This window comes from Odocoileus virginianus, chromosome 24 (assembly GCF_023699985.2).
Source record: "Odocoileus virginianus isolate 20LAN1187 ecotype Illinois chromosome 24, Ovbor_1.2, whole genome shotgun sequence".
NCBI lineage: Eukaryota > Metazoa > Chordata > Mammalia > Artiodactyla > Cervidae > Odocoileus > Odocoileus virginianus.
The window spans coordinates 27,864,824-27,889,518 of record NC_069697.1 but is presented as its reverse complement, the minus strand read 5'-3'; the positions used below and the strand labels follow the sequence as shown (position 1 = coordinate 27,889,518).

Below are 24,695 nucleotides of genomic sequence, written 5' to 3'. Positions count from 1 at the left end.
GCGGGCTGCAGCCCTGCGTGGGCCCTCGTGCAGTCAGAGCCCGGAGGAGGCGTGCCCCGCCCCCAGTGGGCGGACCCCGGACCCGGCGGCGTGGGGGCGGGGCCTGGCTTTCCGCGCCGGGGGCGGGGCCGGACCCGGGCTCTCCGGGCCGGTGGAGGACCCGGCTGGTCGGTGGAGCGACCGGAGCCCCGGCCACCAAGGGGTGCGACCCCCCACTGGCCCCGCCTTCCCGGCTGCGGTCGGCCAATCAGAGCGGCTTTTACTGGCGGGTGGGCCGAGCCGGCCCAGCTGCTCCGAGGCTCTGGCATGGTAACGTCCCCGCGCGGGGGTGGCGGGGCCCGGGGCGGTCCCACAGCGCCCCCGGCGGCCCGGGCCGGGGCCGGGGGGGGGCAGGGAGGCCGCTAGGGGTACCCGGGACCCCGGGGCAGAGCGAGGGGAATGAGGGGTTAGGGAGAGGAGCCCAGGAGGGGGAAGGGGGGGTTGGGGGGGAAGGGGCGGGGGAGGCCATGATGGAGGACGGCGGGGGGGGTGGGGGTGTTGAGGTGAACTGGAGTTGCGGGACTGGGTGAGGAAGGGGAAAGGATGGAGTGAAGGGTGTGTTTGTGGAGAAAGGTCGGGAAAGAACAGAAGGGTGAGAGACGTGGGAACCGTGGGTCTAGGGGGAAGCGGGGGGGCCACAGTTTCCCCTCCTGGGATGTTGGCGTTCGACAGGCCCCTTCCTCAGACTCACTGCTTGCTCCCTTTGGAAGCCCCGGATGCCCCCTAAGACCACTTGAGACTCCCTCTTTCGTTTCCCCGCATAGTCTCCTGATGTGAGGAGGGGGTATTGTCTCCTGAGGAAAGAGACGTTTCTGACCCCCCACCCAGTGCTGGGTAGTCCAAAAAATGGGGAGAGCAGAAGCCCCTTTATCCCAACCCTGGCTCTGCCGCCAAGACAGTCTGTAACAACTCTGTGTGACCTTGGGCAAGTCACTCACTACCTTTCTTTGGGCCTAAGATTTCCCATCGATAAAAAGAATAAAGGAAGATGCATAAGAAGGATATCCCAGATCTCTTTCTGCTCTTAAAATGGGGAGGTGCTTGAGAGAGTTCAGGAGAATGGGTTCTAGGACGTGGGGAAGCAAAGGAAAGTTGGATGAAGATGGAGGCTAGGCCTTCAGCTGGGGCTGCAGAAAATCCCCAGGGATGTGAGGGGAGGGTCGGCACAAAGCAAGGCTGGGGCAGACTAGCCAGCGCCTCTGCATTCCTGTTGGAGTGATGGGAGGACTGTGTAAATAAGACGAAGAGGTTAAGACTGAACCCAAGAAGGATGAAGACCAGAAGTAACCTGTTCATCAGGAGAGTGGTGAGGTGATGGCAGGATTAGAAGCAATGGAAAATATTTGCTAATATTTTGGGGAAGCAGAAAGAATAATAAGGCTGGTACAGGGGAGTGGCCTCGAAAACAGGGAGGGAGTGGCTGGTGCTGTTTGGGGCAGCTAACGAAGGGCAACTGGTGGATGTAGACTACAGGCTAATCAGCTGGTCTCTCAGCCTCCCTAATATCTTTCTTTTTGATGATTGCTACCTCTTTCGAAAGGCGTTCCTCCCCAGCCTTCATTTTCCAGCATAGATCCCTTTAGGAAGTGAGTCAGAGCAGGCCAACCTTGGGATCACTTGGCTGTCTGAGGATTTCAGGATTGTTTGAGAATTGGGGTAAAAAGAAAACAGGGGAATGAATTTGAATGTGAGAAATGCCTGTGGTACTATCATCCTTGCTGGGAGGCTGCATTGTGGAGTAGTTGAAAGCTTAGTCTTCCGGGTCAGACTGCTTGGATTCCAAACTTGCCCCTGCCCTTTAATCTCTGGGAACCGTGGTCAAGTTACTTGATCTCTCTGAACCTCAGTTTCTTTATCTGTAAAATAGGGATAATAACCTCTAAAATAGTTGCAAAGATTAAATGACTTTGTTGTGGTATCTGGCTCATAATAAGCACTCAGTAAATATTAGCAATTAGGTTTTTTTACCCCCTCTTTCCATTCTGTGTCTCTCCAGTCTTCTCCTTTTCTCCTTTTTTCTGAATCTTCAGTTCTGAGATGTCCCCCATGTGTGATCGCTGAGAAGAATTGATTGTTTGGGGGTGGGGAGGACTCCTTCAGCTGGCCCAGGTGAACACATGATGATCAGATGATTGATTATCTCTTCATTGTCTGTCCCTATCCACAAATGTGTTTTTGTTCCAGGGAAGACACATGATCTGTTTCTCTTTCAGCCCCCTTTCCTGTATCAGTTTCTCACACAAATTACTTCTTCAGAGTCTCACCCAGAAGTGTAATAAGACTCAAAGTTATATAGGCACTGCATCAAGTGAGATAGGGGCAGGGGTGTTTCAGGAAAGAAAGTATACAGGTTGCACAGAGGAGACTCAAGGAAAGGAGGGCTTTGAATGTTTCACAGTAATTTATGTTCATACCATTGCTCTGTCCTCTGTGGAAACTGTCCAAAACAGGCTAGTGTCTGGATCCTGGCCACCGGTCTCCGTTCCAAGTTAAAGATGGTCATATAGAGTTAGTTTTTTTAAATTGTTTAGGTTTTCCCATGCTAATATTTGATTCTAGTTCACTTTCCCCAGACACACAGACCTCTGCCAAACTGCCTCTCTCTCCATCAGAGTCAGCTTTTACCCAAAGAGTTTATACAACTGTACCTAGGTACATACACACACATTTGTCTGTTTTAGGATATTTCAGTATGCAAAAATAAGGTTAGGGATGAGTCTGCATTTTGTCACAAGACTTTGTATACAGGGCCCTGTCTTGACATTCAGAAGACACTTAAAAGGAGAAAACTCAATCCCTAAACATGGGGAAACCCCCACCTGAGTAGCAAGACATGCAGTCCCATGTGAAACACGCAGCAAACATCCATAGAGTAGCGTGTCACTCTGTGCAAAGTAGTGCAGTATTTATCCTGAGGGGACTGAGGTAGGAGGGTATATGTGTGGAAGATAATCTTAAAGGACCTGAAGGAGGTGAATATCGGATCATCTTGAACAAAATAAGAGACAAAGCAGAATAAAAGAAACACATGGAGTAATCTAATACTTTCTGTGCAAAGAGGAGGAGGGAAGCCATGAATCAGGGTGAGCCAGAAGAATGTGGGGTGTGTCTTGTTTAAAGGGTTTGAATGTCAGATGGGAGATTCTGTATGGTGGGCAATGGGGAGCCACCACTGGTCTCCAAGCAAGAAAATGTTGGACTTCCTGGTTTAACCACGTGGGTCACAGAGAATATGCTAGAGTGAAAAAAACAGACCTGCTTCTTGTTAGGATTGTGTTTTTCAGGGCAGATTGGATCCAGCCCTGGGACCCATTATTCCACCTTTTTTCATCTGAGAAAGCATGCCTAGGGTAGTTGCCAGAGTCTCCTCCAGCTCTGACATTCTGTGTTCCCCAAATAACTGCTAGACCTTACCGATGGCTTTGTTTTGTGGATCTACCTAGATCATTCAGTCATTAAGTTAAGAAATGTATGTACTGTGAGCCAGTGGGGGTGGTGAAGAAATTAAAATGGGCACAGGGTTCTGGGATGAGCAAAAACAAAGTCCTTGCCCCTTAAAGTTTCTAGCCTAGGCTGGAAACTGGAGGTGTCAGATATTTCATTGATTCTAAGACTCACATCTTAACATTTCTGAAGTCAAGATGCATCTTAAGATCAGCGGTGAAAGTTGCTCAGTCATACCCAACTCTGCGACCCCATGGACTGTAGCCTACCAAGCTCCTCTGTCTCTGGGATTCTCCAGGCAAGAATACTGGAGTGGATTGCCATGCCCTTCTCCAGGGGATCTTCCCAACCCAGGGATCGAACCTGGGTTTCCCGCATTACAGGCAGATTCTTTACCGTCTGAGCCTCCAGGGAAGCCCAAAATCAGTGGAGTATCGTAATTTGGCAGCATTTGTTTTTACACGTAAATAATACAATCAGAATTGTACAAATAACTAAAATTCCAGTGACTAATTGCTGAAGGGGAAGGTACATGGTGTATGAGTGTGTAAAAGAGGGGTCTGAGGAGTCCACTGGGTTGGAGAAAGCTTTTCCTGAAGAAATGATGATGACCAAATATAAAGGTTATGGAGGTGGGGTGTGTGGGGTTGGAGGGAGGATTGCCCTAGGCAGAGGTGGATGTCTTAGTTGGGAGGACTGCAAGAAGGAGCTCAGCATGGGTAAAGAAGGCAAGGCAGTTGGGGAGCAAACCTGCCACAGCCTCCCAGGCCCTGGACATGGGTTTTGGTACAGTGGGAAGCCATTAAAGAGTTTTAAGCAGAAGAGTAATGTTTCCTGCGGTTGGAGTGGATGTGGGGAGACCAGTCAGGAGGCCACTGAAGTAGGTCAGATTTTTTTTTTTTTTTTTTAAGTTGTAGGGTTGGAGGAGGAAACAGATGGATTCAGGAAATCTTTAGGAGGTAAAATTAACTGGACTCATTGATGTATTCACCAGAAAGAGGGAGGTGTGGTGAGTGGCTCACAAATTTCTATCTTGGACAACTGTGTGGATGGTGGCTTAGTCTCTGAGATGGGTGATTGCAGAACCTGGTAGGACCCAGAGATGGTTGTGTAGCCTCTGGGAGGTTAGGACCCTGAGGCAGGTTGGGTGAGAAAGTATGGCGTAGAGCACTGGATTTCATCCTAAGTTGGTTTCTGACTTCTCGTGCAAAAGGAGGTTTCAGGGGGCGGAGCAGGTCTGAATACAGGGCTTAGAGTAGCTGAACCCCAAGGAAAGGTAATTCAAGTTGGAGTAGCTTGACTTACACCCTCTCTCAGGACAAGATAAGTAGAGGGAAGGAAAGACAGCTGTTGCTTAAGTAGAGAGTAGAAGCATTGTTAAATACCGAGTTTTCCCACCATAGGGATAATTGGGAAAGTTGGGAAATTGGGCGGCAGTGAGCCAGTTCCCACCTTTACCTGGAAGTCCCCCTCACCACCACACTCCCAGCACCTTCCAAGCAAGGAGGAGGAAGGATAGAGCCTTTTAGCTGCATTTCAGTGCCCCAGTTTACTTAAAACCTGTTTTTGAATGGGTGAATATAGTCATATGCAAAGTTAAAGAGGGCACACAGAGTTCTTTCTACCTGTGTCCTCATTCTCATTTCTTGTGTTATCTTTTGTTTCTGATTTTTATGCAAGTAATAAAACTTTGCTGCACTCTTCTTTTTTTCCCACTTGTTTATGTATCTTCCAAGTTATTATCAAGACAGCCTCTTCATTCTTTTTATGACTGCATAGTAGTTCATCTTATGTTTGTGTAAAATTTTATAGTTCCTTAGGGATATTTAGGTTGATTACAGTCTTCTGGTTTTATAAATAATGCTGCTCTGAAAATCTTGAACACACATGTAGGGCTATATCTATAGGATGAATTTTTAGAGCCATAAGATTCTATATAAATAGGATTTGTTCCTTCATCTGTTTATTCATTCACTTTATATTTGTTGAGTACCTATTATGTGCCAGACGCTGTGGCAGGTACCAGGAATTCAGCTTTCAACAACTCAGATATGATCTCTGCCCCCATGGAATATGTGTAATATGTGTAAGGGGAAGCACATATCCAATCTAACATAATAATTACAAAATTGTATAGTGAGGAAACTAAAAAGAGGATCAGAACAAATTGGACGTGCTTTAAATAGAGTCAGGAAGGCTTCTTAGAGCAAGTGATATTTAAGCTGAGAACTAAAGGATGAGATGTGGCTAGCCATTGGGTGTAGGACAGGGAGACCTAGGCTGTTCAAAGCCTCCTCTACTGGGATGAATCTGTAGGAGAGGCACAGGCTGCTATCTCGGTGGGGGCTGGGATGCAGAGCTAAACAGAAGGAGGGAATGGGAATGGAGGTGTCAAGGAGAGTGAGTGACTAAAGATGAGGCCAGTTAGGGGAGGGGGCTGGTAGTAGTACTTAGGAAGGACTAATGATTGTGTTTAGAGGGCTTTGGGTTGAGTCTCTGTACTGGGTGAATTCAGGAAGTCGAACAGGAAAAGAGGCCACTTCCTCCCTGAATGGGAATGAGAGACCTCTGACTGATTTGAGGGAAGTACAACCTTGCCCACAGGCGGGAGTGTGGAGGAAAAGCCTTGGAAAGAGTTGATCTGTGCCTGTAGTAGAACCTCCTCCATCTTTTCTTGGCTTGGGCAAAATGGAAACTTCCAAACTACAGATGACTTTGATGGGGCTCAGCCAGCTGACTCTGGACTGGCAAAAGAAAGAACAGGTCTATCGAGGGCTCAGAGTGGGGATGGGCAGGAAACTGGGCTTTGAGTCTCTTCCTCTGAACTTGGTGCTCCTTTTTCATCCTCACCACTCTGCTTCTCTTCTACAAAAGCCCATCTCTTTGCCCATCCAGGGTTCTATGACTTTTCTCTCCCTCAACAGTCGGTTCCCGAGTCTGGTCCCCGGCCCCCAGCAGCGCCTGCCCCCTTCCCACCGGGGCCCCCCATGATGCCACCACCCTTCGTAAGTTTTATGTCTTTCCCTGGGCTTGGCTTTTCCAGCCTGCACCCCCAACTTCCTAGTCCCCAGCACTGCTGCATCGCCAGCACAGTTTTTGTGTCATGCCCCCTTCTGTTGTCCTTGGATGAGGGATGGTTTTGCTTGGGTCCATAAAGTTGACAGTTCTCCCTTTGTCTTTTTGTCCTTGGGACACACGGGGGCTGGGGGAAGAAGTGAATGCGAAAAGCCCCTCTTAAGTGTGAGGGCATGGTGGGGCTGTCTTTCTCTTTCACTGCTCCTTGTCTGTATTCTTTTTTGTTCCCCTCCAACATGGCTTGTGGGATCTCACTTCCCCAACCAGGGATTGAACCCACGCCCTTGGCAGTGAAAGCTTGGAGTCCTAACCACTGGACTGCCAGGAAACACCCCTTGTCTATATTTTTTAAACATGCCATGAAGTCAGGCTGGAATAGCAACTGGTGGTCATCAAGTTGGGAAAAAGGGATAGGAGGCAGAGGACTGGGAGATTGGGGACTGGACACCTGCCTCTGGCCCTGCATCTGAAAGGCCTCTTTGGAGAGAGTCGCTTAAGTGGTGGAGCCTTCTGGTCGCAGTCTGGTGGCAGTTCCATTTCTTTTTCCCCTCTCTTCTGCCTCTCAAGAAGCTGTGTGCTTGCCTCTTAGACCCAGAGGACCCCTGTTATCAGTCTCAGTGGTGAGGAAGGAGGCAGTTTCATGCCTCTCAGACTGAAACTTTGGAACTATCTCAGAGCCAGGGTGGAGGGTTGGGTGGGAGATGAGTGGCTGTTTCCTGACAGGGGCAGAGCAGTGTCTCCTCTGCTCAGGCTCTCTTCCTTTCCTCATTTCCAGATGCCTCCTCCAGGAATCCCCCCACCTTTTCCTCCAATGGGGCTTCCTCCCATGAGTCAGAGACCACCGGCCATCCCCCCCATGCCACCTGGCATCATGCCCCCAATGCTCCCACCAATGGGGGCACCACCACCGCTCACACAGGTAATCTCCCCTGCACCAGGGCCTTAGAAAATCCTGTCATTTCAATTGCAGGTAGAGATGAAGGTGGATATATGAACTTAACTTGAGAATCTGGGGAGGGAGGGAGGGAAGAAAAATAGGGCCAGGCCCACATGAATTTGTCTGCTGAGTGGCTAGAGACCACTCTGAGGCTCAGCTGAGCGCCCAGAGCCCATTGAGTGCCCTTGTGAGGGTCATGGCCCCGACAGGATCTCTCAGGACTGTGTACGGCCTGTGCTAGCCTTCACCTCAGTAGCTGGTTTTTATGTCCTTTGTATCCATAGATACCAGGAATGGTACCTCCCATGATGCCAGGAATGCTGATGCCAGCAGTGCCCGTCACCACAGCGGTAAGCACCGGGGGGGGGCAGGAAGTGGGCTCTGCACTGCAGCCCCGTGGGTCTGACTTGGCGTACAGGGACGCAGCCTCCGTTCTTTCCCTCTTCTCATCACATCCAACCTTGGCCCTGCTGCACTCCCCACACTGAGTCCTCCTTCCAGCCATGAACTCAGCTCTTCTAGTTTTTCACTCGTCCCCAAAGGGACATACATCCTCTCATTATCCCCCTGCCGTGCCCAGTTCCCTCAAGGAACACCTTCACTCCAGACACTGATCACTCGCACAGAGTTAGCACTGTGGACATACGAGTACAATTTCTTCTTCGCATCTTGTTTGTCTCTGGAAGAAGCGGCAATACCTGGAGATCTCGCTATACCTTCTTGTGCTGCTGCTCAGTGTAGTAGAGTTGGGTAGGATGTGGCATTTGGTACTTTCTGTGGAAGAGGTGGGCCATGGAGTCTCACTCAACAGAATACTCTCACTTGAAAATGAAAAAAGGAGCTGCCGTGCAGTTTCTTTCTGGGGTCCTAGAGTCATGGTCCCGGAGGGCGGGGGAAGCTTGTTAGGGAACAGAGATCCCTGGGAGCAGGACACATGGATCCTGGCCTGGCCTGCTTCTTCATCCCCCATGGCCTGGGTCTTGGGGGCCACTGGGCTTGGCCCCAACCCTTCCCCCTCCTCTTTCTTCGGCAGACGGCTCCGGGTGCGGACACCGCCAGCTGTGAGTCTTCTGGGGGTCTGCTCCCCCCAGGCTCGGAGGTTGGGGGGGAGAGGGGACCATGGACTAGAGCCCACCCTGGATCATGCCTGTTGGGGTGCCAGGGATCCTGGGATGTGATGGGACCAGGGGAGATTTACTGGGGATGGAGTGTAAGGGAGGAATAGATGGGGATCAGATAAGGATTGGAACAAGGACTTAATATGTTTCCTTTGGCTTCTTTTCTAGCTGCTGTGGCTGGGACAGGCCCTCCGGTAAGTTCTTTCCACTCAGGGGTCTCTGGGTAGAAAGGCTGAAAGGGAGGTGCTAATGGTTAAATTTTGGGGATGAGGAGGAGAAGCTTTGGGAAAGGAGCCTTGACCACCATTCTGTGCACCCTCCCCTCCCCTAGAGGGCACTGTGGAGTGAGCATGTGGCCCCTGATGGGCGCATCTACTACTACAATGCTGACGACAAGCAGTCCGTGTGGGAGAAGCCCAGCGTGCTCAAGTCCAAGGCAGAGGTCCTGAGTGGGGCTTTCTAGCCCTTTTTTTTCAGCTGCCCTGACCCTTCCAAGTCCTTGGCCTTCCCTGAATCTCTAACCATACTCATGGTTCTTCTAATCCTAAGATCCCTGACCATTCCCCAGCCTTCCTAGGATCTCAAGAAGTCCACCTTCCCTCATCTTGAGCCAGGCCAGGTGGTAGCTAAACACTCCTGTGTGCCCCCCTCACTGGATCCCCTCACTTAGCTTCCCCAGCTGTGGCTGGCAGGTATGCCCAGCCCACTGACGTTCCCTGGCCCATCCTCTTACAGCTCCTGCTGTCCCAGTGTCCCTGGAAAGAGTACAAGTCGGACACAGGCAAACCTTACTACTACAACAATCAGAGTAAGGAGTCCCGCTGGACCCGGCCCAAGGACCTGGATGACTTGGAGGGTGAGGAGGGGGGTGGGCCCAAGCAAGGGCTCGGGGGCATGACTCTGTGCTACCCTCTAACCATGTTATCCTTTCCTGTTGCAGCTCTAGTCAAACAAGAGGCTGCAGGGTAAGTGACTTGCTTGTCTTGCCTACCTGTCCACCCATACATGGGGCCTCCTGAGGGGTGGGAGTGGCCTCTCCGCATGATCCATGCTCTGTGAGAGGAAGAGCCAGCTCTCATCTTCCTGTGGAGTGGTCTACTCTGGCCCTAGTCCTTCACAGGCTAGAGACCAGCCAGCCCCTGACCACCTCTGTCTTTGCACTACTCGACACTGCCCTTCCGACCCACCTGCAGGAAACAGCAGCAGCCACAGACACTACAGCCACAGCCTCCTCAGCCTCAGCCCGATCCCCCACCTGTGCCGCCTGGCCCCACCTTGCTGCCCACAGGCCTCCTAGAACCTGAGCCAGGTGGGAGTGAAGATTGCACTGTGTCAGAGGCTGCCCAGCCCCTGGAGCAGGGGTTCCTGCAGCAGCCAGAGGAGGGCCCCAGCAGGTGAGGGCTGCCCCCCCATGGCATTCTAGACCTCAGGCTCCCAGCTGGGTTCATCCCTTGACCTCTGCCAGGTTTCTCGGGAAAGGGGTGAAGATCTGGGCATGGCCTCTGATGAGCAGACAAGGGCTTCCCTGGGGAACAAGGGCACTGAAAACTATAGGGACTGGGGGACACTATACCTGAGTTCCCTTTGTCCCCCAGTTCTGCTGGACAGCATCAGCCACCACAGCAAGAGGAAGAAGAATCAAAACCGGAGCCGGAGAGGTCTGGTCTCAGTTGGAGTAACCGGGAGAAGGCAAAGCAGGCCTTCAAGGAGCTGCTGAGGGACAAGGTGCTGAGGGTGGGGCTCCCAGGGTAGCCCTGGAGGGGCTGGAGGTGGGCAGGGCATGACCCCCGCCTGCTCCATTCCAGGCTGTCCCCTCCAATGCTTCGTGGGAACAGGCCATGAAGATGGTGGTCACTGACCCCCGTTACAGGTAGGCCTGGGCAGGCCCTCCAGACATTGCTCATGAGGGTGGCTGATCCAGGGATTTCCTAAGAAACCCTGAGGGGGTCAGAGTGAGAAGAGTGATAGATAGGTGAGTGTGCTGGGGAAGAGAAGCTGAAGAACCTCCAGGAGAAGGAGGGGAAGGGAATCATTCAATAAATGCTTGTTGAATTGAATTGATTTGAATTGAATTAATTGGGGAAAGAGGGGCTGGATAGGGCAGAGGCCTGATTGCAACTTAAGAACCCATAGCAAAAGGGCTCAGTATTAATAGTGTCTTAAGAGCCCTGTCTTGTTCCCTCACTGTTAGTCACCCCTCCCCACATCCCAGAGACCAACCTGTCTTGCTCCCCTGTGCCCTTGGGGCCCCTGCAGCCCGCTGTGCCCATGCATGGACTCTGCAGTCAGTTCTGCGAAAGCCCTCCCCAGTGTGCCATGACCCTGCTCGGTGGGCCGTGCCTTGTGGTTCAGGCTGACTCCTCTATCCCCACCCAACTCCCGTCCTGTCCATCCTAGTGCCTTGCCCAAACTGAGTGAGAAAAAGCAGGCATTCAATGCCTACAAAGCACAGCGGGAGAAGGAGGAGAAGGAAGAGGCCCGGCTAAGAGCCAAGGAGGCCAAGCAGACCTTGCAGCATTTCCTGGAGCAGCATGAACGCATGACCTCCACCACCCGCTACCGGTCAGGGGGCCAGGCTGGGTTGGGGCCTGGGAACCCTGAGACCCCCATGGGCCCAGGCTCTGTTCTCTGCCTGCCTTCTCACAACCCATATGCTCCACAGGCGGGCAGAACAGACGTTTGGGGAGCTGGAGGTCTGGGCTGTGGTCCCTGAGAGGGATCGAAAAGAGGTTTATGATGATGTCCTCTTCTTCCTGGCCAAGAAGGAGAAGGTAACAACTACTGGGCTGGATCCATCAGCCCCAGTCTCATTAAGGCCTTCCATGTCTTGGCTTCCTTGTGGACCCGCCCATTCACTTGCTGCCCCAGGGTCCCAGCTTCTTACTCAGAAGCTGGTATGGCACATCCCCAGTTCATGCTCTGGGCCTACACCTTGGTGTGGGAGGACAGGAAGATCTCTGAGGGTGTGGTTTGTAACCTGTGCTCCTTCCTCTTTCTGGAGTCAGAAAGGCCTTGAGTCTGGCCATCCCAGAGTTCCCAAGCTACCTGCCTTTACCTAAGTTTCCTCTGCCCAGGCCCACTTGTGTAGCTCTGGCCTTCCCTGCCTCACCCTGACCCCATGGCTCCCTAGGAACAGGCTAAGCAGCTGCGGCGCCGCAACATCCAGGCCCTGAAGAGCATCCTAGATGGGATGAGTAGTGTCAACTTCCAAACCACCTGGTCCCAGGCCCAGCAGTACCTCATGGATAATCCCAGCTTTGCTCAGGACCATCAGCTGCAGAGTAAGCCTGGGTCTCCACTCCCTTCTCTCCCTTCCCTTTTCCTCCCTGACCCCCAGCACCTGCCTCACACCACTCCCCCTGCACCTCCTGCCCCTTTGAACATCTAGGAGTCCCTCGCATTTAGTCCAGAACCTCTCTGGACTTGAGATCACAGGATGGATGCTTCAGGACACCTCTCCCTCTAGGGTCTATAGTTAACCTGGATATTGTGTGTTCTTGGGAGAAGAGCACTGGGGTAGGAATAATATTTGAAGATGACTTTTATAGCTCATGTGAATATGGTTTTAAATAATCTTGGTTTGGTGGGCCATAAATGGTCACACATGTGGCAATCAGCTGCTGTTGGCCTATCATCACTTGCAGTATCTTCTGATATTCACCTTCTGAAGTTATATCAAAGCCTGGTTGAATCCCAGTCCAATAAAAAGTAAAACCTTAGATTCTGAGATAACTGATTTCATATGATGACTTCTAGTAACCAAATTCACAAGAGCTGAGTACTTCATATAATTAGTGAACCCTTTTCATGAGCCATCATTCCAGTAGCCTCTGCCAGGAGCCCCTGCTCCCCTCTCCCCACCTCCCTGGGTGTCCCCGACACCTGCAGGAGTAGCATCTTGGAAGCTCTGGGGGTGCTGGGACCAAGAGGGTGTTCCCCTGGCGCGGTGCCTGCTGAGCCTCCTCTCTGCGGTTAGACATGGACAAGGAAGATGCGCTGATCTGCTTTGAGGAGCACATCCGAGCTTTGGAGAGGGAGGAGGAGGAGGAGCGAGAGCGAGCCCGACTTCGGGAGCGGCGCCAGCAGCGCAAGAACCGGGAGGCCTTCCAGGTATCTTTGCTGCCCTCTGGATCCGAGCTCAGTTCTGCCCCAGACAGTCTCCTCTTCACCCACACCCTGCCTCCTCTCAGCCAGGCCCACTCTTTGCCCAGCCCTGTCCTTGCTCCATGCGGCCTCTCTCTGCCTACAGTTTTGCTCCTCCTGTGTCCCCTCAACTCTGGGCCAGCTCCTTTAAGACTAGGTGTGTGTGCCACCCAGAAACTGCCAGCAGATGGCGCCCTAAATGCAAGGCTTGGCAGCTTGGCCAGGTTTATTTCCCTTCATTGGGGAGCCAGACAGGCATAGCTAGTTCATCCCCCATCTTGGAGGTGGCACTGGTGGTGGTGGTGGAGGGGTTTACTTGGCTGTAACACATTGGGAAGTGTGGGAATCATGGGAAGGTAATGCTGCAGGCATATTTTTGTGCCTTTGCTTCCCAGTCCGGCTTATTCTCATGTGAAATCTGTCCCTTTCTGTTTCACAGTCTCTGTTCACATTGCTCTCTGCCTCCCCATCTGTAACTCTTCATCTCTGCCTCCCTTGCCTGCATTTCCTCAATCTGGTCATTCCTGCCTCTCCCTGCCATCTCTCCTCTTCTGCCCCAGGCTTTGACTTTGCCTCCCTCCCTCTCTCACTCTCCCTGTAACTGGCCTCTTCCCTGCTTAGACCTTCCTGGACGAGCTGCACGAGACAGGGCAGCTGCACTCCATGTCCACCTGGATGGAGCTGTACCCAGCGGTCAGCACTGACATCCGCTTTGCCAACATGCTGGGCCAGCCGGGTAAGGCAGCCGGGCTCTCCCTTCTCTGGCCTGGCTTCCTGCCCTGCCAGTCTCTCTGCACTCCCACTCCCTGGTCCTGTCCTCAACCCCACCCTCAGGCCTTGGGAAGCTGCCGCCCGCCAGGCCCCCCTCCCTCCCTCCCCCGCAGGCTCCACCCCTCTGGACTTGTTCAAGTTCTATGTGGAGGAGTTGAAGGCACGATTCCATGATGAGAAGAAGATCATAAAGGACATCCTTAAGGTGAGGGAGGCCTGGGGCCGTGGATGGATGCAGGCTGGGTACAGGGTTTGCTCCCAGAACAGGGCTCCCTGATAAATCCTGTTTTGTGGGAGCATTGCAGCTGAGTTCAGGAGATAGTTATTGCGATCCTTTCTTTATACAGAAATGAACAAGATACAATTTCTGCCCAGAAGGATTTCAGGGTCTAATAGGAGGAGAGACATGACAATTAGATAGACATTACAGAGGGGCAAGGGTTATTATTACAGGGATGAGAATCAGAATTGCCATTTGAACTGCACCTCTAAGAATGAGGAGGTGGGGAGGATGGAGGCCCTGGGTATAGGGTGCCGCAGGAGCAAAGAGGAGCAGGAAGCACAACTAATCATAAATTAGTAGCCCACAAGTATTTTCCTTCTGCCTATACAGTGTTTTAGAAAAACTTGGAATTTGTTGCTAACATTTTAAAATCAAGAGATTACAATTAAAATCTGGACCTTCAGCATCTCTTGGAAATTTGGATTATCTAGCAGCACTAGGCTTGCTTTGCGAAGCATTCAGTGGGCTAAAGCAGAGAGATACCGCGGCCTTTAAGAAGGGGCATACCTTCCTGATCTGTCCTCACTCCTCCCTGTCATGTCTGTAACATGAGAGCAAAGTCACCTACAGTTTACCTTCTCCATGCTGGAGAGTTCCTCAATATTCATGTCTATCAAAGAGGGAAAATTGAGTGATGGACTGAGAGAGTCCTGTGTTTCAGGAAAAAGATAACAAAGTATTTCTTTGTGGAAGTGAAGACCCTTCTCATGAGTTTCTGGGAGCAGTGTGCACCTTGGTTAGGAGCAGTACTGTGAAGGCAGACTGTGGGATTGAAAGTCCACCTTAACCACTTACAAGTTTTGTGACCTTGAGCAGATTACTTAATCTTTCTGAGCATGTCTCCTCATCTGAAAAGTGGGGAATATTCCCCCAGACTTCACCTGATTGCCAGCAGGAGTAACTTGGTATCCGAGATGAAGAAGGTCTGAGAATAAAGCTAGGATTGTCTCACTGCACACACATTTCTTCTAAGTCCCGTGTTTTGCTTTAAAATTCATGCAGTGCTGTACTTTAATACCGTAACACTTATCTGTTAATATAAACTTAATATTTTAAAATTACTTACCATTAGGTAATACGTATCGTATTGTCCTGTGGCTTCGTCTATTTCTCTATACCCCAGTTGGGAAGGAGAGCCTTGCATATAAAATTCTTTGAATGCTAAAATAAGGAAATTGGATTTTTATCTTGTAAGTAACAGGGAGGTGGGGAATGATGTCTTGGAAAAGCCCCAGTGGTGGTGTAGAGCCATGCCCGCAGCCAGAGTACTTAAATGCACAAGGATGGAGTGGTAGGAAAACAGGACTTGAAGCCTCAGGACACAAAAAGTGATAGTGGCAAGTGATTCAGATCAATTCTGAGCTTGAGTCATCCTCTTCTGACTCACCCCTAGACTGCTCCCTTGCTGTTGGGGCCCTTGGGAGAAAAGTCTGGGCAGCCATGGACTCTCGAGGCAGGGTTTGAAGTGTTGGGGGTGAGCAGAGAGACCAGGCAGGAGCTGCTGCATGATCCAGGTGGGGATGGCCAGTGAGCACAGCTGAGGTGCTCCAGTTGTTTCTGAAGCTCCTTAGGTTGGCTCACAGGGGCCTTGGGACAAGCCAGAGGGGGCGGGGTGGATGGGACTTTTTTGCTCCTTCCTCTATTTTCAAGTGTAACTGCTTGTTTCTCTTATGGAATGAGGGTTCTACTTAAGATTTTTCTTTAAAAAAAAAAAAAGCATCTGCTGATTTAAAAAAAGAGTATTCAAACCAGTAGGCTAGAGTTACTCGGATGTAGAATTGACACATTTTTTTGTGTGTGTGAAATTGAGGGAAGGAAGGAGTGAGTCGGAGATAGCAGGGGTGGATTGATGGTTGGTAAGGATTAAGCAGGAAGAACAGTGCTGGAGAAAACAGGAATTCCATTTGGGAAATTGTTCTCATAAAGCAACCGGGGGCAGGGAGAAATAAAGCAAATACCATATTTTAAATATGATAATCACATAAAGTAGAAATATCTATTCTGGGAAGAGTTAAATTTTACTGGACACTTAACTTTTAACCCCTAAGTGGCTGGTACTGCTGACAGGCCTGTAGGAGCCCTATCCTTACTGAGGCCTGTCTCTCCACACCTCATGAAGACAGTCTTTGGTTAGTTCCCCTTCTGTTGCCCCCTTTTGGGCTCCTGCCTCTGGAAGGCAGGTGAACCCAGGGCTCCCTGAGGCCATCTACCCACCAGGCAGACTGTGGACTGTGATGGCACTCCACATCCCATAGAGTAATGCAGAGTCCTGAACTCGGAACAGCTGAAAGACAGATCTGGGCCCATCCATGGGAGTGGGAGTGGAATGTGGGGTGGGGGCTCCCAGAAAATGAATTATCTTGGGATCTGCTGAACTTGAAGTGTCTGTGAAATATCCAGTCTCGTATGGGTCTGAAAGTCAGGAGAGAGATGAGGAATGAGATTGCTAGGAACAGTGTGGAACAGGCACATACAAACAAGAGAGGTGGTAAAAGGGGTCAGAGACAGGAGGGGACCCCGGAGAAGGAAGGACTGCAGAAGTGAACAGAGGATAGAAGAGTGAGGACTGAGAAGGGGTCCTTGGAGTTCTTAGGATATGAGCAACCTCTAGGAGAACAGTGTCCATGAAGAGGGTAGAATGAGTGTAGCACAGGCTTTAGAGTTGTAGAACTCCTGAGACCTCTGCAAGTTATATAATGTCTCTGAGCCTCAGTTTCCTCATCTGTAAAATGAGGATAATATAAATGCAAAGTCATGAAATTAAATGATAACATTTGTAGTATCTTGCTCATTAGTAGGCTTAATAAATGTTTTCCTTCGTGCTATATTTAAAGATTGTGAAACAGAGGGACAGAAGCAGAGGTTATTAGCTTGAGGAAGGTGAGAGCAGGGTAGAAAGGGTATTCCAGGTTAAGTGAGGTGCGTACTTGATGGAAGGAGCTGGTGAAGAGGTGAGATCGAAGTCTGCAGTCCCTAAGTAAGAGAGAGTGTATGTCTGAGGGGAAGAGCTGGAGAGCATGGGCTGAGGAAGCCCTCTTGGAAGCAGCAGGAAGAGTATTCCTCTGCCATCAGCAGGGGGCCAGAGCAAGTTCCAGATGAGCAGAGGTAGTAGAAGGGGACCTGGGCCTCTGCCTCAGACCTCACGCTCCAGTGAGTCGTCTTGGGTCAAGTGAGACAACTCTCCTACAACCTGCTCACTGGGGTGTTGTAAGGCTTAGGTGAGAAGCACAGCACCTAGTCCATGGTGCTTTATAGTGTGACGTGTTCTTAATAGTGCTGGGGAGTTGTACAGCTGATGGCCTTTATTTTTCCCATAGACAAAATGATTGTGGGTATAGTGCTTAAAAGTAGGGGCTTCGTTGTTATAAAGACCTGGGGTAGAATTCTTGTCCAGCCTTGAATTCATGTTAGCCTTGAAGACCTTGGGCAGTTACTCTGGTTCCTCTCAACCTTGGTTTCTTCTTCCACATAAAATTAGCACCTGTGCTTTAGTTCAGATATGTGAGAATTAAGTGAGATAATGTGTGTGAGGCACTCAGCATGGTACCTGGTACATAGTAAGCACTCAATAAATACAGCCGTAGATGCTTACTAAGAAAGCATACAGGGAACTTATGACCTAGCAATGGCTCAAGCTTAAGCCAGAGGGACAAAGAATCAATTGTGAGAAACACAGGCATCTGTCAGACAGAGAACATGTACCTTGAACACCTACCCATGATCCAACCCCTCCAGTTCCCTGTGACAGCTAAGCCAAGGGCGGGTATGGGAGGCTTAATTATCAGATGGGGGAGGACTTGAATGACTTGGTCTCCGAAGTGCATCCCTGTCCTGTGGATCTCTTCCCGGGGAGGGGGCTACTTGAGCATCTGTAGTCTGACCCATGCCTGCCCTGGAGGCAGCCAGCTTCAGGTTCAGGCCTGTGGTGCCCCCCTGCTTCATGCGCTGCTGTGCCCACAGGACCGGGGCTTCTGCGTGGAGGTGAACACAGCCTTCGAGGACTTCGCCCACGTCATAAGCTTTGACAAGAGGGCTGCTGCGCTGGATGCAGGCAACATCAAGCTGACTTTCAATAGTGTGAGGGGCCGCGCGGGGTGGGGCTGTAGCCAGGTCTCCGTTCTCGAACTCGTCCCTTGCTCTGGTTCCATTCCTTCTCACTCACCGCCCCAGTGTGACTCTACCCCCAGTCCAGGAGTGATAGTAGGAGCTCAGACTCCAGCTTCCCACACACCCACCTCCTGAGTGACCCTGCCCTGTGTCCTGTCGCCTTCAGCTGCTGGAAAAAGCAGAGGCACGCGAGAGAGAGCGGGAGAAGGAGGAGGCCCGGCGGCTGCGGCGCAGGGAAGCTGCCTTCCGAAGCATGCTGAGGCAGGCTGTGCCTGCTCTGGAGCTGGGCACGGCCTGGGAAGAGGTCAGGACTGCAGCCTGGCATCAAACACCACCCCCTCAGTCCTGAGGGCAGCGGTGCTTCACCACCACTGGGGGCCCACCCCAGTCGTAGCACAGCTCGGGGCCAGCTTCGGCGCCCTTCCTTCCTTCCTCTGCCCCAGCCCTGCCCTGTGCTCACGGCGGCCTCCATGTTGTGCTGGGGCTGGTCTGATCAGCAGTGCTCTCCTGTTCAAGGTCCGTGAGCGCTTTGTGTGCGACTCAGCCTTTGAGCAGATCACCCTGGAGTCGGAGCGGATCCGGCTCTTTCGGGAGTTCCTGCAGGTACTGGAGGTGAGGCAGAGCTTCTGGTCCTCTCTCTCTGCCCCAGGCTGGTGAACACATGAAGCTAGCTTAACAGTAGCCTAGTAACCTCTCAGGCCTAGGCTCTCCTTTCCCAGACTAAGGAAGGGGAGGTCTCACGGTGCCCAAGACCCTAGCCTCAGAGGAGGCAGCAGAACCTCTGGGACACAGGGTCCTTCCTGGAGCTAACCTTGGCGCCTTCCTCACCCTTCCTTCTGCCTCCGCCAGACGGAATGCCAGCACCTCCACAGCAAAGGCCGGAAGCACGGCAGAAAGGGCAAGAAGCACCATCGCAAGCGCTCCCACTCACCTTCAGTGAGTTGGCGGGTAGGAAGGATGTGGGGTGAGGCTGGACCACCTGAGGGAAATAAGAACCACTTCTCTCGCTTCCCCCATATGTCACCTTCCTTGGAGGGAGACTGGGAGCTTCCTTTGGTCTTCGATTCCTGTCCCAGTTCCCAGACTCAAGGGCTTCTGGAGCCCAGTGCCCCTCTCTGCTGACTTGTATCTGTTCACCTACCCAGGGCTCTGAGTCAGGAGACGAGGAGCTGCCCCCACCCTCTCTCCGGCCCCCCAAGCGGAGGCGACGGAACCCCTCGGAGTCGGGCTCTGAGCCCTCTTCCTCACTTGATTCTGTTGAAAGTGGGGGTGCTGCCCTTGGAGGACGGGGTTCCCCCTCCTCTCGCCTTCTCCTCGGATCAGGTAAGCAGTTGGGAGCTGGAGGGGAGGCCTTAGGGGAGCCCCACCCCTGAGGGTGGAGGTGGTGGGGAGGGCTGCACCTGTCAGAGAGTAAGAACTTCCCGTCCCTGCCCAGGCGGGAAGCGGAGAGAAGGAAGGAGAACTGGACTGAGACTTCCTCAGACAGGTCCCTGCCTGTGAAGAATGAGCAGAGAAAAGGATGAGGCCTCCCTTTTCCCATGGGACTTAGTGGGGATTTTTCCATCTCCAGATCATGGTCTTCGGAAAGCCAAGAAACCAAAAAAGAAAACTAAGAAGAGAAGACACAAGTCGGTGCGTAGAGAAGGAACTTCCGTCCAAGGCTCTGCTATTTTATGAGATATCTTCATGTCTTCACCCGCCTCCCGGGCCGTCCTCCACAGGAACTGAGGAGGCGGCCTCTGGGCTCTTACAGAACAGTCCTGAGAGTGAGACAGACCCTGAGGAGAAAGCTGCCAAGGAGAGTGATGAGAAAGAACCAGAACAGGACAAGGACAGGGACCTCCGGCGGGCAGAGCTCCCTAACCGCTCCCCAGCCTTTGGGATCAAGAAGGAGAAGGTGAGAGGCAGGCACTCGGCCCCCGCCCGGTCAGCGCTCTGCCCAGCCCTCGGGAAAGCCGTGGGTGAGCTGTGCCTTTGCTTCACCAGACGGGCTGGGACACGTCGGAAAGCGAGCTGAGCGAGGGGGAGCTGGAAAGACGGCGGCGGACGCTCTTGCAGCAGCTGGACGACCACCAGTGACCTGACACGCCACCGTGCCTCGGGTTTGCGTGAGGCTGTGGCTGAGTTCACCTTCGCTATCTGCCCCAGAACTTCTTCCTTAGTTGGGTCTGTGTCCACTTTTTCTCAAGTATCCCCAATCCCAACCCACCATTTCTGGCATCTCCCAAGGTGCTTGTGGTGTTCAAGGGTCCCCTCAACTTCCCGGACAACTAGTGCTTGCCCTCAGTCTCAGACCAGCGATTGGTGGTGAATGCCATGTGGGTGGGTGGTACCAATAGATAAAATGTGAGAAGGGGCCCCCAGAACAAGTGGCAGGCTGGTGGAGACAGCCTGGGTGGCAGGGGCGGGGTCCTTAGCTTCTAGCATCAGGGCCTGCTCCTCCCTGCCCAGGCCCTGGGGCTCCACCACTCCTTTCTCCAGCCCTGGGGCGCAGTGTATGTGTGTTTTGTTTTGGTTTTGTTTTTTAAATGACAATATTTATAACATGGCCAGTGGCTCTTTTGTCTTGCCTGTGGGCTTGGTACTGGGGGCAGGCTGGGGACCAGACAGGTACACGCAGGGCCAGCAGGGGGCACTGGTGCCTCATGGGAGGCCTGCCTCCCTTTGTGAGGTTGGAGCCCATCTAAACAGGTTCTCCTCGCCCAGGCTTCTGCAGTCACCTCCCCCAAGCATGGCAGCTTGGCCCAGCCTCCTTTCTGTCCCTGTGGCTTGCTGCTGCTTAGTCACATTGGTCATGTCCAATTCTGTGCGACCCTATAGATTGCAGCCTGCCAGGGTCCTCTGTCCATGGGCTTCTCTAGGCAAGAATACTGGAGTGGGTTGCCATGCCCTTCTCCAGGGGATCTTCCCCACCCAGGGATTGAAACTACGTCTCCTGAATTGCAGGTAGATTTTTCACCGCTGAGCCACCAGGGAAGCCCCCCTGTGGCTTAGGTCAGCCTAAATGGCCAATGTAACCCCTATGCTCAGAAAAAGGAGACAGAGTCAGGCTTGGTATTTCAAGCCTTTGTTGAGAGAAGGAAGGTTTGGGGTTTATGTACAAGAGAGAAGGAAGTGGTACATGTACAAAAAGGGGTGGGCCCCTGTGTTCCCTTCAGGGACTGAGAAGAAACTGACAGGGGATGGAGAAAACAGTTGAGACCACCATGACCCTGCCCCCTGCCAGCAAAACCTAGCTGGGGAAAAGTGAGGATGCTGTTGGCACACCCTTTCTCTTGCTGTCTCCAGGTTGGGGAAGAGGAAATGGCCCCTCTGCTCACAAGGACAGAGTCAGCCTCAACTGCGAAGGGCCACAGGCAGGGAGCGTGGGATCGCTCCTCTACCTTTATCACTGGGGCACAGCTGGGTGGGCCCAGGCTTAGGAGAGCCTTGCTGCTGGTAGAAGGTGATCTGAGGCTGGCAGGGTCCAGGGCTGTCTAAGCTTGGACACTCCTGGATCACAGCTGACCACTGGAATTCAAAAAGTAAGGGGAAAAAAGAAGGGATAATTGCTTTCTCCTCTCCTCCCTCTGGCTCTAGTGACGGCGGGCCTAGGTGCCTGTAGCCTAGCTTAAAGCTGGAAATGGTTTTAATCCAGCCCTGAGCTGGCTCTTGAGGAAATGAAGTTGAAGACCTTGGGAGCAAAGTGCTGTACTGGAGGCACCAGGGAAGTGCCAGGCCCTGAAAGACGTCGTGCCCACAGAGGTGGCAGGCGAGATGCAGCTCTGAGAGCTGGAATGGGCTGAGAGCAGCATAGCCCTCTGCTGGGCCCTTGGCCAGTTCCAGGGCTTCAGGTGCACTGGCTGGACCTGCAGGACTCCGTGGGTTGAAGTGCTTCTGCTTCCAGGAGGGTCTCAGTGGGGGCCTGGAGCCCGAGGGGGGCCAGCAGGCGGTGCAGCACTCCTGGCTGGATGGCGAACGACGAGGGGCTGGTGGTGGAGGCCTGTGGGGAAGACAAGAGGCCTGTGAACAGGCAGGGAGGCTAGGCCAGGCCCACCTTCTGTAGGCCCAGCCCCACAGGCAGGTTTAGCAAAGAGCCAGCTGTAAGGCTAATGAGTGAGATTAAAAGAGGGTGGAGTGGACAGTCAGGGTGGACTCTGCATGTTCAGAGCAACAGGTGGGAGTGCTAAAGGTCACTAGGGAATGGCAGAAATAAGGTGGACTCAGCAAGAGCTAGAAGCTGGGAAGAGACCCCAGGCAGATTGGATATCAGGAAACAGGTCAAGGATCATCTGATGTCCCTGGGCAGAAGCCACTGCCAGAGCTCATTTGAGGAGGCAAGGACAACGGACACCCAGGCCCAGGACTGGAGCTGCTCAGCCTCAGTAATCAGAGGCGGCGCTTGGTCCTGCCTATCTGGGCAGCTCCCTACCCCTTGGGTCTTAGTAGAAGCCAAGACAGCATTAGTGGGAGAGCACCACTTCCCTGAGGGTACATGCAGGGATCAGTCACGCTTCTCAGAGCATGGGGCATGCAAGGGAAGAAGTATGTGCCCCCCATCACCGCGAGGCTGCCAGAGGATGGTTCCAAATCATGCAGGGGAGGAGGTGCCTGTGGGTCCCAGCAGGAGTGCTGGGAGGTGGGCATGCAGAGGGCAGCTGTGGTGCCCAGTACCTGTCAAGGGCCCCAGCCTTGGGGGTTAACAGTTTGACTCATCATGGTGGGCTGCATCACAGAAGAAGCGTGAGCCCCGCTTGGCAGTACGGGCCGTGAAAGGGACACTCTTCAGCACTGTGGCCCAGGAGAGAGACACAGTGGTCAGGCCCCATGGGGTTGGGGTGGGAGGAGGCCCAAAGGGCTATGGGAGGGGTTGGGTGCCACCCAGTGGCCAGGCGCCAGGGAGGGCAAAGGGCCCACCTGTGATGATGTCCTCAATGGTACCATCCTTCCCCTCATAAACAGGCCGGTGCTCTTTGGCTTGGCGCCGCCTCAACTCTGCAATCAGCTCCTGCTGTTGCCACTTGTTCCGCTGGGATGGGGTCTAGGGCCGAGCATTTGAAGGGGAAGGGTGTCAGCACTAACCCTCCACAGGGCTGGTTCCTGCCTCAAGATGCACTCAGACCCTGGAGTGCCCTGGATTGTGCTCACCAGCGCCACCACCCCCCACATCATGGCCTGGGAGTCCCCTCTCGGAGCCCCTCTCCCCATCCTGTGGACTCCAGCATCAGGTCCTCTGGGTGGTCTTTGGGCTCCAGTTCTCAATCTCCTCTCCAGCTCTCTGCTCCACCCTCCCCCTAAGCCTTTGCCCTGCTCTCCAGGCCCCAGCCCTTGGTCCCACCCACCTTGGCATCCAGTTTCTTGGCTTCTTGAGCCAGCTGCTTCTCCCGCATGACCTCCTCCTGCTTCTTGCGGGCTTCGTTCTCTTGTTCTGCTTCCTAAGAACCATGAAAGATGGTGTGTGTGTGTGTGCGTGTGTGTGAGGATGGTGTGTGCGCTGAGGCTCACAACAGGCTATGCGGGGAGGAGCTGACACTGAGGGTGGAGAGTGGGTGTCAGTGGGGCCAGCAACCCCAGGTGGCCACCCTCTGGAGGGGCACTTCCTGCCCCAAACAATGACAGGAAGGGCCTGGGCCCCCACCCTACCCACCAGTTCACAGCTAAGAGGCCTGCGGCCAGCTTCTATCCATCTCTCCCAGACCCAGAGAAGGAGACAAAAAAGGCCCAGACTTGAAGCCCAGCCCTCTCCCCCTTGCCCGATTTCTCTGAGCCAGATTCCTCTTTAGAAACCTCTCTTCTACTCACCTTGTAAGAACGAATGAATCGGACAAACACTGGGAAGAATACCGAAGGAGGTGTGGTCTTGGGACTCTCACCGAAGTAGCGTACTACAGCATTGTAGGCTTCCTGGGGAAGGGGTGGGCAGAAGGGGTCAGCCCGGCGGGCTAGGGGAAGCCCAGCTCCCACCAGGGACCAGCCAGGACCAAGCAGAGGCAACAGAGGCCCCCACAGCCCCTGTGGGAGGGAAAAGAACGAGGGGCTCCCAGAGCCCCCTGAAGTGCATGTCTCCAGAGGCAGCTGCCTGCCACCCACAGTGCAACCCCCTGCCCCCCAGTCAGCTAGCCAGCTGCTTGACGAAAGTTCTCTGAGCCAAGAACCGGAACCACGCCCACCAGAGGGGCATGGCGCCGTGGCCCCGGCTGCTTGCACCCGCCTCCACCCTGTGCTCACCTCGGCCGTCTTGGCGTCACGCTGGAGCTTGTCCAGTTTGCCTTCGTTGGTGCTGAGGAAGTTGCGCAGGACGCTGTTGTCGTGTATGCTGCATTCCCGCCGGATCAGCTCCATGCCCCGGCCCAGCTCCTTCACGTCCAGCAGCACGTTCTCCAGGGACACTGTGGTCACCAGAGCCCAGGCTGAGGACTACAGCCCTCCCCGCAGCAGGGACTAGCTTGGTTCCTCATGCCCTGCTTCCAGAGCTCCCACACGCGTGGAGAGGGGCGCACCAAGTGAGCCAGGCTCTCACAGGGGCAAGAAGAAGGAGTGGAGGCTGTGGGCTCCCCTCCAGACAGCCAAGGAAGGTGAGCCGGAGACTGCTGGGCACCAACACAGAGCTGCCCTAGGCCTGCCTCGGTTTCATGAGGGGGATGAAAATAACAGCAACCCTATGTCTATGGGGGGCTTCACATACATCACAGAGACAGGCAGGCTCCAGGGCCAGCCTGTGGGGGCAAAGAGCCACGGCTGCCTTCTCTACCAGCTCCCACAGCACCCGGGTGGGGCGAGAGGCCTGTAGGAAGGCTCT

At 53.3% G+C, this 24,695-nt stretch overlaps 2 protein-coding genes across 20 annotated transcripts in view; one reads left to right on the top strand and one right to left on the bottom strand.

Moving 5' to 3' along the window:
- Positions 1–224: 224 nt before the first annotated feature.
- Positions 225–20,465, top strand: PRPF40B (pre-mRNA processing factor 40 homolog B). Of its 15 annotated transcripts, none has more exons than XM_020908221.2 (26): positions 225–309; positions 6,408–6,488; positions 7,334–7,477; positions 7,780–7,845; positions 8,529–8,556; positions 8,782–8,807; positions 8,945–9,055; positions 9,349–9,469; positions 9,554–9,578; positions 9,807–10,007; positions 10,209–10,338; positions 10,419–10,483; positions 11,011–11,175; positions 11,276–11,384; positions 11,744–11,894; positions 12,590–12,723; positions 13,378–13,492; positions 13,641–13,732; positions 17,771–17,887; positions 18,084–18,221; positions 18,434–18,529; positions 18,767–18,865; positions 19,063–19,240; positions 19,488–19,549; positions 19,671–19,814; positions 19,904–20,465. In XM_020908221.2, exons 1-26 carry the CDS (start codon positions 307–309, stop codon positions 19,994–19,996), a joined length of 2,694 nt encoding a protein of 897 aa, XP_020763880.1. In that variant the 5' UTR covers positions 225–306; the 3' UTR covers positions 19,997–20,465. The 15 variants fall into 15 exon arrangements, with proteins under 15 accessions (XP_020763880.1, XP_020763886.1, XP_020763878.1 ...); XM_020908219.2 differs by lacking the exon at positions 225–309 and adding an exon at positions 549–1,345; XM_070454471.1 differs by lacking the exon at positions 225–309 and adding an exon at positions 549–1,350.
- A 503-nt stretch (positions 20,466–20,968) lies between these two features.
- Positions 20,969–24,695, bottom strand: part of FMNL3 (formin like 3) — a 51,326-nt gene continuing 47,599 nt past the window's right edge. For 3 of the 5 annotated variants that reach the window (XM_020908206.2, XM_020908203.2, XM_070454466.1), the window contains 6 exons: positions 24,125–24,285; positions 23,699–23,800; positions 23,239–23,331; positions 22,814–22,937; positions 22,571–22,687; positions 21,813–21,899 (listed from right to left, as the gene is read on the bottom strand). In XM_020908206.2, the coding sequence (XP_020763865.2) occupies positions 22,596–22,687; positions 22,814–22,937; positions 23,239–23,331; positions 23,699–23,800; positions 24,125–24,285 (572 nt within the window). In that variant the 3' untranslated portion in view covers positions 21,813–21,899; positions 22,571–22,595. Of the gene's footprint in view, positions 21,900–22,570; positions 22,688–22,813; positions 22,938–23,238; positions 23,332–23,698; positions 23,801–24,124; positions 24,286–24,695 lie in introns of all 5 variants that reach the window. The other 2 variants (XM_020908205.2, XM_020908211.2) reach the window with 1 other exon arrangement.